Raw genomic sequence first — 12315 nt, 5'->3', positions numbered from 1 at the left:
CTTTTATATAAATACATTAATAAGTAATTATTTTCAAATGCTTCTTCCAGAATATGTTTAAGTTAGTACTTTCATAACATTGATTATTTCAAAAATAGTTTGTAAACTATGTAATTGAAAGATTAAACTTTTCATATTGCAATGAACATGTTGATTTTTATCATTATAAAAAAATATTTCAATTTCAATTGTATTATAACATATAATGTTACAAGTATTGAATACACACATACATAGTCTTCATCAATAATTCATTTAATGCATAATTGCATTAGAAGTGAATTTTTATTGTCAATAAAGATGGCAAAACGAATTGATGGAATCGATTTCATTTTATAATTAACATTTATTTTTTTACCAAGTGATGGAAAAATGTATTTATATAAGGAACATTAAAATTTAGAAGGCACACAATATTTCACCTAGTTTCCTTCATCAAAAAGGAACTCTTTGTATTTGCAGAAAGTACTGTTTCTATTCTCTTTTGTTAACATTCAGTAATATTTTAGTTTCAATGTATTTAACCCATGTACAATTACAAACTTTTTTTCATACTATTAATGTATTTAGTACAATTCTAATACTCTAAGTACTTGATTTATCCAATAGTAATAATATAAAAGTATTTACAGGTTTACCGTTATTTTGAACAGTCAAATACTTATAGGAATAGGCATTGTTCTACCATATAGTAAAATAATTCTACATCTAATAAAATATTTTAATTTAAGGCTATAACATAAAAATTAAGATGTCCAAAAGAATTTTTTAGCAATATTAACATTTTCACATGATTACACGATTTATATTAGTAAAGATTTAAAAAAATTTTAATTTATGTGAATGAATACTCAGCTAGAAAAAAGGAACACAATGTCACTAATACATATTTACATTTAAAAAATGGCATTTAAACCCTCTTTCCATACAAAATACTCTAAATATCAATAACAAATTTCTTGATCTTAAAATATGAATATGCCTTTTATTACAATTTTTTCCTGTGCATTTCAAGATATGTACTATTATTTACTTGTATACATAAATAAATATGTTATATTTAAATGGTTGTTAGTATGTATTAATTACATTGAATATGTAATTAAGAAGGTGAATTTTTACATTATATGAAAACAGAATTGTTGTAGTGGAAAGATGGCCACATATCACAGTTTCAAATTTCTCGTACAGCATAATTTTTCCTAACTTTAACTTGTTCTGTTCATAATTTTTTATACTGTGTTATTTACCTCAAAAATATTGATTTTCTTTTGAACTTTGTGAAACATCTTTACTTTTCCCTACTTTTTATATTTGTATTAAGAGTTTAACATAAAATTTGATACTAAAATAAAATTAACACTTAATTAGCTATAATGTTTAAACATCTTTTTGAAAATATAATTAAATCATTTAATATTTACAACAGAAATACTTTCGATCTATGTAATTTGATTCTTTTCTCTTTTTTTGTTTGTTTCAACTGTAATGAGTGGCTAAATTGGAATGTTTCACAATACAATATAGTTTTGATGTACCTAACAATATCCATTTGTTTTATTATCATCTTTTGTGGTATTTGAAGGAACTTTTAGTTTAGCTCTTTTACCAGAACTGTTATCATTATTACCATTTTCTTCCACTGTATTTTCCTTCTTTATATGTTTGTGCATTAATTCTATATGCCTATCTAAATCGTCTATCAAAATTTCATTATGACAAAATGTGCATTCTGTTTTTCTATGACATTTTTCCTTATGATGCTTTAAGTGATCAATATTTACATATATGATATTACAGTCTTGGCACTTATGGCCTTTAATATGATGCTGATTATGCATTTCCGGAGTATTCCCAATTTTATGTTCTTTTAGTAAATGGTCTTTCATATCAGAACGATTAATAAAGGACATTGTACATATTTTACAAGGATATTGTTTCTCACCTGTATGCTTAGCAACATGCACTTTGAAATACCAATCTGTGCTAAAACTTTTAAGACAATAATTGCATTTGAAATTCTTGTTTTTATGTTGGTGCTTTTTTCTTATTATTTTCTTCCTTGTTTGCGGTTTTATTTCATTGTCATCTGAAATATCAATGCTTGGCACAGATAGCGAGAGCTGAATAGGCTGTGGACTTGTTACAGTTGGTGGTGGTGGCGGCGGTGGTGGTGGTGGTGGTGAAGGTGGTGTCGGAGGTGGTACCGTATTATCTGCCATGATGCAAAACTTTGGTATACCTTGTGTTTGATGCAACAACGATGGTTGTGTTATTAAATTAGTTATAGGTACAACGCGTATAGGAGTTAGCAATGGTTTAGGTTGAATTGGTGTTGTCATAATTTGTGATTGTGACAACAGCAAATCATTTATTGCTATTGGTTGTATATTACTTTGCGTTGCAAATGTAATATATTGATTCTGAGATAAAGGAACCGCACCAGTTGTTGTTACAAGTGGTATGTTCAAAGTATTAGGCAAAGCTACCTGTATTGGAGTAGTTGCACTATTTTCATTAGAGCACTGTGTTTTGCCAAAGAATATACCTTGCTGTTGTAATACAATTGGTATATTAGGTAAACATTTGCTTAGGACATTATTTACAGAATCAGTGTCTAGAGTAGATTGAGTTGTAGGTACAAGACTTATAGAAATTTCTGGTTGCTGGGCAGGAACAGATTGTGGAATTACAATTAATTCCTCATTATTCTTTAGTGCTTCCATTGCAAGGTTATTTCCTGTAATAGGATCCATATATTCGTTCTTTTTCGTTTTAGAATCTTCTATCATTTGAATTTCTCTTTCACGCATTTTTTCTTTTAGTATTTGAGCACCGTCAGTTTCATTATGCCTATACTCATTTCTCCTTACACAACTTTTATGGGATATGCGAGATCTCTGCGTCGTTAAAGGAATACCACAAATGTCACATGCCATTATTTCGTTACACCTATTCAGTCTCACTACAGCTCTGCGACAACGATCATGATCAATGCTCAATGCATCACACTTGTCGTTTGTGCAATGTTTTGAAACAGGCGCATTTATTTCATCTTCCTCTATGTTAATAGCTAACATAGGCGATACTCCTTCATGATCCACATACTGTTGTACAGCCACGTCACAAACAATATTCTCACAAGGTTCGTAGTGACCACAAGGTTTTTCTTCCCTTTTAATAGGTACTAATGTAACTTCTGATTTACCTTGTCTTTTAGAAGGCAAGAGATTCTCATCTTCTTTACCAGATTCTTGATCCATCTGTAAAGGAATTACAGATAATTCTGGTTGTTTTGATTCATTTAAATTCGTATTTAAATTATTTAGTTTGTTTGTGACAACATTATCATCTGAGGTAAAGGTTGTATTTATTTGTAAAGGAAACGTCTTAATAACAATATTTGGTTGATTAAACAGCCGTTTCACTGGATCCGATTTTAATACCTATAAATAAAATAAAGTATAACATAATAAAATAAAGAAACAGATCGTAAACGTCAAACTCACATCGGACAAAGCGGTTGACGTAGTAAAATCCGTGGGGCACATCTTAAGTGTATTTACTGGTTCACAGATAAGCTTTGGTAATGGAGCATGGGCCATTTTCACCATATAAAAATATAAAATTCAGATATTTTGTAAATCACTATGAATATTTTTTTCTTCTTGTCGTGCAACAATGCGACATAATTACGAATCGTGATGTTACACCTGGTTACACCATAATGCGTGCACTAATTCTTTACGATAGCAATGTCATTAAACGAAATTATTAAACGTTAAAATCTCTTATGGTTTCATCTATGAAATGTTATGTGAAACTATTCCCAATCCTTCAAATAACTGTTAGGTTATCGGTTCTTTGACAAATCGCAATAGTATTCCCTCACATTGTTGGGTACACAGTGTTTAGGGTGGTTTAGCAACATTTGGCAACGAATTGCTCACAGCTTTCGTGTATTATTATCACTAATTAGGATCAATAAACGTATAATTCAACAAGAATTCACGCAACTTATAATCACATTAAATCAAATATGTACTTCGTACACGAAAATTAAGTTTTTCTTGAAAGAATGTGAGTCTCTTTTTTGTTTGTGAAAAACTTACGCACGAAAGGTGCGTACTAACAGAGAATAGAGCACAATTCAATGGTGTTTATAATACTGTAATATCAAACGTATCAGTTTTATTCTTCACAGGCTATGGTTTGCTTAACCGAGTCCCATTGGAGGGGAATGGCATAAGGGGAAGGCTTCTCCCACTTGATGCATACTTTTTGATTAAGCTCTTGGCACCTACTATCCTTTAACGTATATTACAGTCTTAGTCTAGCTCAAACCATCGATTTATTTCGTAATTTAAATACTCATTTTCCCGCTAATACTGCAAGACTTTTCAGAGCTTATAAGACATCAGGAATCCTGAAATTTTAATCAATCAACTTTAGACAATAGATTCTTCCTTTTGATACCTCGTTCCACTGTACTTCCAAAAGTCGTAATTTATTCACCTACCTTTTCTCTCGATCATAGTGTCAATGATTTATGAAAAAATGCCTGCGTGGAATAAAGAATTTATTGTTACGTTACTAATGCATCGGGAAATGTACAAGTTACGGGGCAACGTTTAAGTGTTAAGTTAACGGTGGCGTATATCTTGGCCCTTTAACCCTCTCAACCTTAAATACAATTCGTGGTATGCAGACGCAGCGGACTAAATGCTTAAAAAAATTATTATTACAATTAACCAATTAAACAGTAAATCACTATACGTATACATATTTCACCCAGATAAACATATTGGGTCCTTAGTCCACGATCTATGCAGTTTGTAGTCATGAAAGGGTTAATTCATAAAATATAATTTATCTTTGGTATTGAACGTATAATGTAACCATGATCGATAGTCACACTGTGACTTAACACACAACTGTAAAATACTAAAATGAATGAAATTTATATTGCTCGGTTAACGGCCAAGGCTTTTCTCAAAAGCGCATCTTATTTTGAAAAATGTCTGATTGTCTTTACACCGAGGACGACACGTACAACGTCGTCGTCGCGTGGAAAGAAAATGGAAGCTGAATAACTACGATTACTATAAAACGATACGCGATCAACGGGGTTAAGTTATTCGAAAAGCTTTATTGAACTTAACGTTGCGGCCTCTGAGAAAGCTTCAACAAATCGAAACGTTTGCGTCTGTATATACAATATAGGAACTATAATATAAATGAAAAAATATTATCGCGAACAAGCGTATACGAGAAATGCACATCACGAATGATCGCTTCGTTAAAATAATAAATGCATAAAATATTACCCTACAACTGTACCGTTCAATAAAACCTTTTCGTATTTCCATTATTTTCTTCTTCATCTTTGTTTTGGTACAGGCGAATTTTACACGTTTAAAGATAGATCGAACGAGACACCGTGTTTTAAAAGAAGCTAAACAACTCTGGTTTCGCGAACGATCACTTAGCGAGCACGAAGAGGTACATTGTACAAAAATGTTACTTACATCTATCACGTTATAAACATATTTACATCGCTCAGTCAAATAAATATTTCTCTTTTATTTTTATTATTTTTCTTCTTCTTCCTTCTGTTAGGTGTTGCGCGTGTCTACGCTGCTAAAAATTAAGAAAGTAAAGGTTTGCGTGGTTTAAGCAAAAATATCTCTTAACGTTTTAATTCGAGCGTCATTTTATCGCAGAAGAAATTCCCCGTCTCGAACGGAACGTATTGCATTTTTCTTGCAGACTCTAACGAATACTAGAGTAGATATGCTTAAGCTCTCTTAAACTTAATCGCGCTCTCTGAATTTTGATTCGGTTCTGAATCACAATGGTACTCGTACGATCGCACTCATCGGAAAGAAACAAGTGTGAACTGTGACACGCATAGTCTTTGGAAAGTGTTATTACTTTTAAGAGTTCGTTTTTTTTTTCTTCTTTTTTCGTTCTTGTTTTTCTTTCATGAAGATATGATATAAAATGGATAGATTTGGTCGCGTCTATACTCGGCTACTTACAATAACGTACGACGTGTCTGTGTCACACACCTTTCGTTACACGTTATATCACAGAGTTTAAGAAATTTCGAGCGAAACCTTTGAAAATAACTGCTGCTCGTCCCGTAATCTCATTTTACAAAAAAAGTCCTCGTAAGAGAAATAGTCTGACGTTTCTGAACGTTTCCTGGTACGTTACGTGGTAATGGATGATCTCTACAAAAAATATTCGTATTATATATTTTTAAGTAACTACTATTTACAGACGGTGGTAATATTTGACCGTAATACAACCTAGCTTCAGTATTCTGATAGTAAATACGAGTTACGTTCGCGTACTTTTTTTTTTCAAACAATTATCTCATTCGCTCGATGTACCCATAGCGAATTGATCATTGTACTATCGTGACTGTCCTCTTTTGCATAATCTTTAACCCTTTCTCTGTTTCCGTGCGATAATCGAAAATTGATCTCTTGGAAGCTTGACGAGTAATATTTATTTCAACGCTTCCAGAAGATACCTGGATCCTATCGTGGTTCGATAACGAAAGGGTTAAATCATTGACTGCCATACCTAAACTGAATTTTTCAATCTAACGCTTCAATTTACTATGCTTCGAATTACTGGTGTAGTATTAGTGATATTCGGAATAGTCTTGAGATTCGTGACAGTCAACGCGTCAAGTATCTCATCCGAAGAAACAGTCAAAATCAATTGAAATCCATGATTAAAAATCCAATTCCGTCCATCGAGGGGTGTCGATGCGATAAAATAAAATTCATAGAAGAAATCTCGCGCGTCCCCATTTAAACGACCAGTAGACTAGAATATTTCAAGTAGATCCTCCCTTTGTCTAGTTGTTCCACACGTGTCAGTCACTTTTTAACACCAGCAGTTTCCGTCGTCTTCCCGACAGTCTTTTTGTGTACACTAGGTATCGTCCTCGACGCGTTCACGTTTCTGTTGGCCTCGAATTTTTGCTGCAGAGACGCCACGTTCGATTTGCTGCTAGCTGCCCTTTGCACCGCGTTCGTCTTCGTTCCTAAATCTCCGGTCTTCGTTTCCGTTTTCTGATTCGATTTCGACAACGCGCTCTTCGTCGTTCCATCCTTCGCGGTCGTTGATAATGATTTGGTGACGTTAACGTTACCACCGACCGAAAACGGTTTCTTTTTCTCCAGAGGGGGACCGGTACCTTTGGAGACAACGTTCGACGGCTTTGGCGGCGTGGACGTTGCCTTGGCGTTTCCTCGAGGAAGCGTCGGCGTTTTTTGAACATTCTTCGGCTGTAAACTTAGCTTTGGATTGTTTCCAAGAACATCCGGTGATTTTGTACTGTTTTGGTTGGAATTCGAACAACTAGACACTAAATCAGGGCTGTTCAACCTTCCCCCGTTATCCTTAGGACTACAAGGCACAGTTTTCATGGATAATTTATTGTGAGAATCCTTATCCAAGCTACCGGTGCTGTTCTTATTACTTTTAGTCTCTGAATCTTGGCTCACTGTATCCAAGTTTGAACTCTGTTTAGTTCCCTGTTTAGACTTTGAGGCGGTGTCCACGCTTTGCCTGCTGTCTTTCGACGTTCTGATGTTCGGTGGGGTTTTTGTTCTTCCAAGAGGTGGTTTCAACGGTTGTTCCTTACCGTCGACCGTGTCCTCCTCGCTCTTCGAGTTCGTCGAGGCACGTTGAATGCCACGAGTTTTCAGAGGAGCGAGTGGCTTACGGTGCACGACCTCTTCCGCCGGTTTCATACCGAGCTCTTTCGATATCTCGTCGTTCAAATTCGGGTTCGTTGAACTCAGAGACACTGGTTTACTTTTGTTCAACGATTTCGCGTCTGGCACGAGTTTGTTCGACTGTTGCTGCGGCACGTTCAACGCCGAAGGATTCAAGTAGCCCGAACTGGTCGTCGAACTGGAGGAGTTGAACTTGCCGGAGGTAGAATTCGAATAAATGCTGCCCGGTGATTTGTAGTGGTTCGAGTTCACGTAAGCGCCTAGGGAACTGTTCGAGCCCAAGTCTTCCATGTTCTTCGAATTCTCAGCCTCTTGTCCCTTCTTCAGTGTGGCGGTCGAGTATATGGAATCAAAGTTACGATTCGATATCTCCGATACGATCTCCGACAACAGACCCATCGACTCTAATCCAGCAGAGTTGGACGTTGTCTCGACGCGTTTCGGTTGTTTGTACTCGTTGTCGACCTGCTTCTCCAATTCCGGATTCTTTCGATTCTTCTCGGGAACAGCCTCCTCTATGACAGCGTAAATATTATCGTTCGTTGGCGATTCTTCGGTGATCTTAGTCAAAGACGAGTCAGAGACGAGATTCATGCAGTCGTCGTAAGCATTGTCCACTACCTTTTGCATATTCTTCACTTGCGGAGTTTGGTAACCGGGTAGCCCAGGAATCTTCCCTGTCTCGTTGATCTTGTCCGTGGTGATGGCCGTGGATGTAGGAGGTCCTGGAGGTGGAGCAGTGGGTCTGGTACTAGCTGGAATACTCGTTGGTCTCTTGACCGGTGTCGTCTGTCTCATGGATCCAAAGGTTTGGATCGTTGGTCTGGGTGTGACCTTGTTGTCCCTCATCGACTGAGCCCGTAGCACCACGTTTTTCTTATCCGTATCAGCGGCAGGGATTACGGAGATGGCTGGTGTGGGTATCTCGATCTCCTTCTGAGGGATAGGGTTGGAGATCTCCAAGTTCCTTAAGATTTCTTTATCGATCACCTTGTTCGCTTTAAGGTGCTGCGTTCTAGGTAAAGAATTCGTGTTCTTCTCGTCTTTCTGGGACGCTTGCAGTCCCACCTTTATGATACCGGAGTTTGGTCGAAGCATGTTGGCTAATCTGTTCAGGGTACCGCTCTTGTCGGCTTTCTTTTCGACGGGTTCAGGCACCAGGACGTTTGTCAAGGGTGTACTGTTGGGTCTGGGAGGTTTTTGGATATCGTTGGAAAGAGGAGGAGCCGGAGCTGGCCTGGTGGGTCCATCAGGAGGTCTAGTGGAGGTCTTGGGAGACACTAACTCCACGGAGGTGCAGGTGGTAGCTGCCAGCACCGGACTACTGATCAGAGGACGGGCGGTGCAGCCTGGATTCAAAGGCGGCAGAGTTGGCGCAACGGATGGATCGTTGAAGCTAGACGTCGTGTTCAATAAAGAGCTTCTCGACGGATTATTCTTCGGGAGAGTCTTGATGTTGGTTTTGATGGCTACGGTTGGGATCGTAGGCGGAGGTGGTGCCGGTTTATTCGGCTCAGGTGTTTTCGTTTGACTCTTGATCGGGGTGATCGTGAAGCCTTTGAACTGGCCGAACAGGTTATTGTTGTAAGGCTTGTCCGGTTGGGCTTTCGGCAACAAGCTCGCGCACGCTGGATCTTGGCTCAGCCTAGAATCGATCGTTTCGATGCTACGAGGCAAAGGACTGGAACGATCGATCGTTTTGATGGATAGTCCGTTGTGGCCGCGATCGGTCCTGAAATTTTAAGCACAAGTGTAAGCCAAGGAATCGAGGTGTCGCAAGCAGGCTTCGTTCTTTCACTATTTTTCTTTTTATTCTTGAAACACCACCGACACATGCAGTTGCAAAGAACCAAACGTGTGCTGGTCAAACGAGCCACCAAAAAAAAAAAAACAAACGCATGCAAACACGCGATAAATTTGCTGGGGATTGTTAGTCAAAGATTAAAGTGTTAGTAGCAAGCGTTTCTGGAAGAAGGAAGTTCTTGATTGCATAAGAAAACTGTGTACACTTTGTATAAAATGCTACTTTTATTGAATAAACTTTTACAACTTATCCGTTCAAGTGTCAGCTGTTCCAATGATAAAATATTGAAAATATTCATTGACACTAACAAAAAAAAAAAATGAGATAATCAAACGTTGACTCTTGTTTATGTTTTCATCGAGAATCGTTCCGATTATAGACTGATCTTTAATTCTGACTCATCGACTTAGTCATTAAGATAGACGTTTCAGTGATCTTAAAAATGCAAAAGCCATAGAAAAGAAACTCACGCATGCTCATGCTCGTGTCACAACTTCTATGCATGCTCTACGTTTATGCTTCTTCACCGTCTCTTGAAACGTGACTTTCAAGCTTTTCGAGCTGACAGAGAAGCATTTCCTTATACTTCATTATCACCCATTTTTTGGTACTGTTATACGGTGTAAAAGTATCTATAATATTCTAATGATATCACGTCAATATACATGTGTCTATCGTATAAATTGAGCATGAAACGATACTAGTAACGTAATAATAATAATAGTAATAATAATAATAATAAATGAATAAATAAATCAGCTAGACGCGAAATTGACGTACACGTTATACATATAAAGTAATATATTTTTTCCTCCGATTACTTGTAAAAATATATCTAGTTGAAATATCGTTTGGAACGTACACTACGATAGGAGTGAAGTATTTTTTCCATACGAGTTGCGCGGTGCCCGAAGATATTTCTTTTAAACACTTAATCTTAAGTACATTGGTTCGTGTATTCTCTATGAGAAAAAGCCCTGCGTTGGAGTATTCTTTAATTAAGACTTATTACGATGATAAAAATCACAGCGTACACTATATACGAGTTCGTTTTGGCAATTATAAGGATTCGACTGGGTTAACCATCACCGTTATCGTCAACCCTGTACGTGATAATGCAAAGGTCGTAGCTACGATAACACGAAGCTCTTTTGCTACGACGTTCGCACTAGAAAAAAGTAGTATATTAAAATAAGAGGAGATTAAAAAGAAATAAAAAATAATAAAAAACAAAACAGAGGAAAAAGTATCAGATTAGATCTTTGGCTTTAAACTTTGAGCCGGGGCCGGTGGAGGGGGTGGTTTTTTGTTATAATAAGGAGCAGGTGCCTTGGTGAACGGCTTCTCGTCGGCTAACAAGGGTTCACCTGTCTCTGGCGTAACGGCAGAACTGCTGCTAGGACTTTCGTTCAGATGTTCGAACTTCGTCACCATTTTAGACGTCAGCCCCTCGTTATTCTTAGAGGGCTTTTTCTGCATCTGTTGAATACACTCGGCTATTTTCGAGCCCAATTCCGACCTAACCGTATTTTTCCTCGTTTGAGACTCTAGCGACGGCGACGAAACGGCTAAACGTACGCAATCGGAGCTCTCGGGTGAGGTTTTATCGTTATTCCTCTGATCCATATTGGCAAGCAACATCGACTTTCTGTAAGCGATGCTGTTGCTGCAGTTAATAGCGTCTGGGTTAGTGGTCGATATCAGATCGGTTTTAGTTATCTGAAGCTTCTCTTTGTCCGGCCGATTCTGGCTGATCGTGAATATTCGGCCGGTGTTAGAAGAGTTCTCTTGCCGGGGCGAGAAGAAGATCGCTACTCTCCCGTAAAAGTTTTTACCGATCGTGTGACCCGAGTTTACGCTGCGAGCACCGCGCGACGCAAAAGCATGCGGTTTATGTGTCTCTTTAACGCGATCGAGACTAGATACATACGTTGACATCATTCCTTTTTTCCAGTGTTGGCCAGGGTTTCTCACGTACCAAACGCCGAACGAGGACAGGGCAATCATCGGTACTATGCCCAAGAAGATAATGTACAGAGCCATTATAAAGTCGTTTCTCGCTGTAACACACGAACGTGACCGAGAATTGATCAGGTTAAAAGATTGTTTAAAATTGTCGCCAACGATTTAGAAGCGATTCGAACGAAATCAAATGTACCATTTGGATCCTCGGCTGGACCGCTGTCCTCGGAACCACCGACGCCAGGTTGAGTGCAATCGGGCGGCCGGAAGCCACGACTGCAGTGACAGTGTCCCAAACTGTTGCACACACCGTTGCCTCCGCAATTATTGGGACACGCTTTCCCTCCGGACACGGATGCGCGTAGATCGGCAACCGTCATGCACTTCTGATTGACGCACATCTAAATTAGAGAAATTTATCAAATTACCCAAAGCTTTCACCGTTACCTTTCGAGCGTAGATTACATTATAAAAAGTCTCGAAGTAGAAATCATTTCGTTCTCATCCTGGAATCATTTATTACCTTCCCAGGTGCACACTTGGCGCCGTCTGGAGCAAGACCAGGGTCTACCTGATTCAATCCTAGATCCACGATAGCCGAACGACAGGGTATAATCTTCCCCCCGTTGTTGATGAACGAGTGACTTAGTATCGCCACGGATTCCATGCCGAACTCTAGCCTCTCGTTCAGGTGTTTGCAGTGAAGCATCCCGCAAAGAAGATTCCTAAAACCCAATCAAAAATACACTCCATACTTTACATTACCTAAGAGAACATGAAACAGAGAGA

General features: G+C 38.0%; 2 protein-coding genes across 3 annotated transcripts in view; both read right to left on the bottom strand.

Annotated features, from left to right (window-relative positions):
- Window positions 1-176: 176 nt before the first annotated feature.
- LOC114875122 lies at window positions 177-4211 on the bottom strand. 2 transcript variants are annotated; one of them, XM_029185069.2, is made up of 2 exons: window positions 3510-4211; window positions 177-3446 (listed from the first exon to the last, which is right to left on the bottom strand). In XM_029185069.2, exons 1-2 carry the CDS (start codon window positions 3612-3614, stop codon window positions 1539-1541), a joined length of 2013 nt encoding a protein of 670 aa, XP_029040902.1. In that variant the 5' UTR covers window positions 3615-4211; the 3' UTR covers window positions 177-1538. The 2 variants fall into 2 exon arrangements, with proteins under 2 accessions (XP_029040902.1, XP_029040904.1); XM_029185071.2 differs by having other exon boundaries at window positions 177-3263.
- Window positions 4212-4566: 355 nt separating this feature from the next.
- LOC114875119 (disintegrin and metalloproteinase domain-containing protein 19) overlaps window positions 4567-12315 on the bottom strand; it is a 44208-nt gene continuing 36459 nt past the window's right edge. Inside the window, exons 10-13 of the mRNA XM_029185063.2 lie at window positions 12050-12251; window positions 11723-11927; window positions 11495-11624; window positions 4567-9492 (exon numbers count right to left, since the gene is read on the bottom strand). Coding sequence (XP_029040896.2) covers window positions 6897-9492; window positions 11495-11624; window positions 11723-11927; window positions 12050-12251 — 3133 coding nt within the window. The 3' untranslated portion in view covers window positions 4567-6896. The remainder of the gene's footprint in view (window positions 9493-11494; window positions 11625-11722; window positions 11928-12049; window positions 12252-12315) is intronic.

Source organism: Osmia bicornis, chromosome 9, assembly GCF_907164935.1.
Source record: "Osmia bicornis bicornis chromosome 9, iOsmBic2.1, whole genome shotgun sequence".
Classification (NCBI taxonomy): domain Eukaryota; kingdom Metazoa; phylum Arthropoda; class Insecta; order Hymenoptera; family Megachilidae; genus Osmia; species Osmia bicornis.
Note: the sequence above shows the minus strand (reverse complement) of the source record. Positions and strands in the feature narration are given on the sequence as shown.

Coding starts and splice junctions, on each gene's coding strand:
- LOC114875122 (XM_029185069.2), bottom strand. CDS start 3,614: ATGGTGAAAATGGCCCATGCTCCATTACCAAAGCTTATCTGTGAACCA. Junction 3,447..3,509: donor CGTCAACCGCTTTGTCCGAT/GTGAGTTTGACG, acceptor TTTTATTTATAG/GTATTAAAATCGGATCCAGT.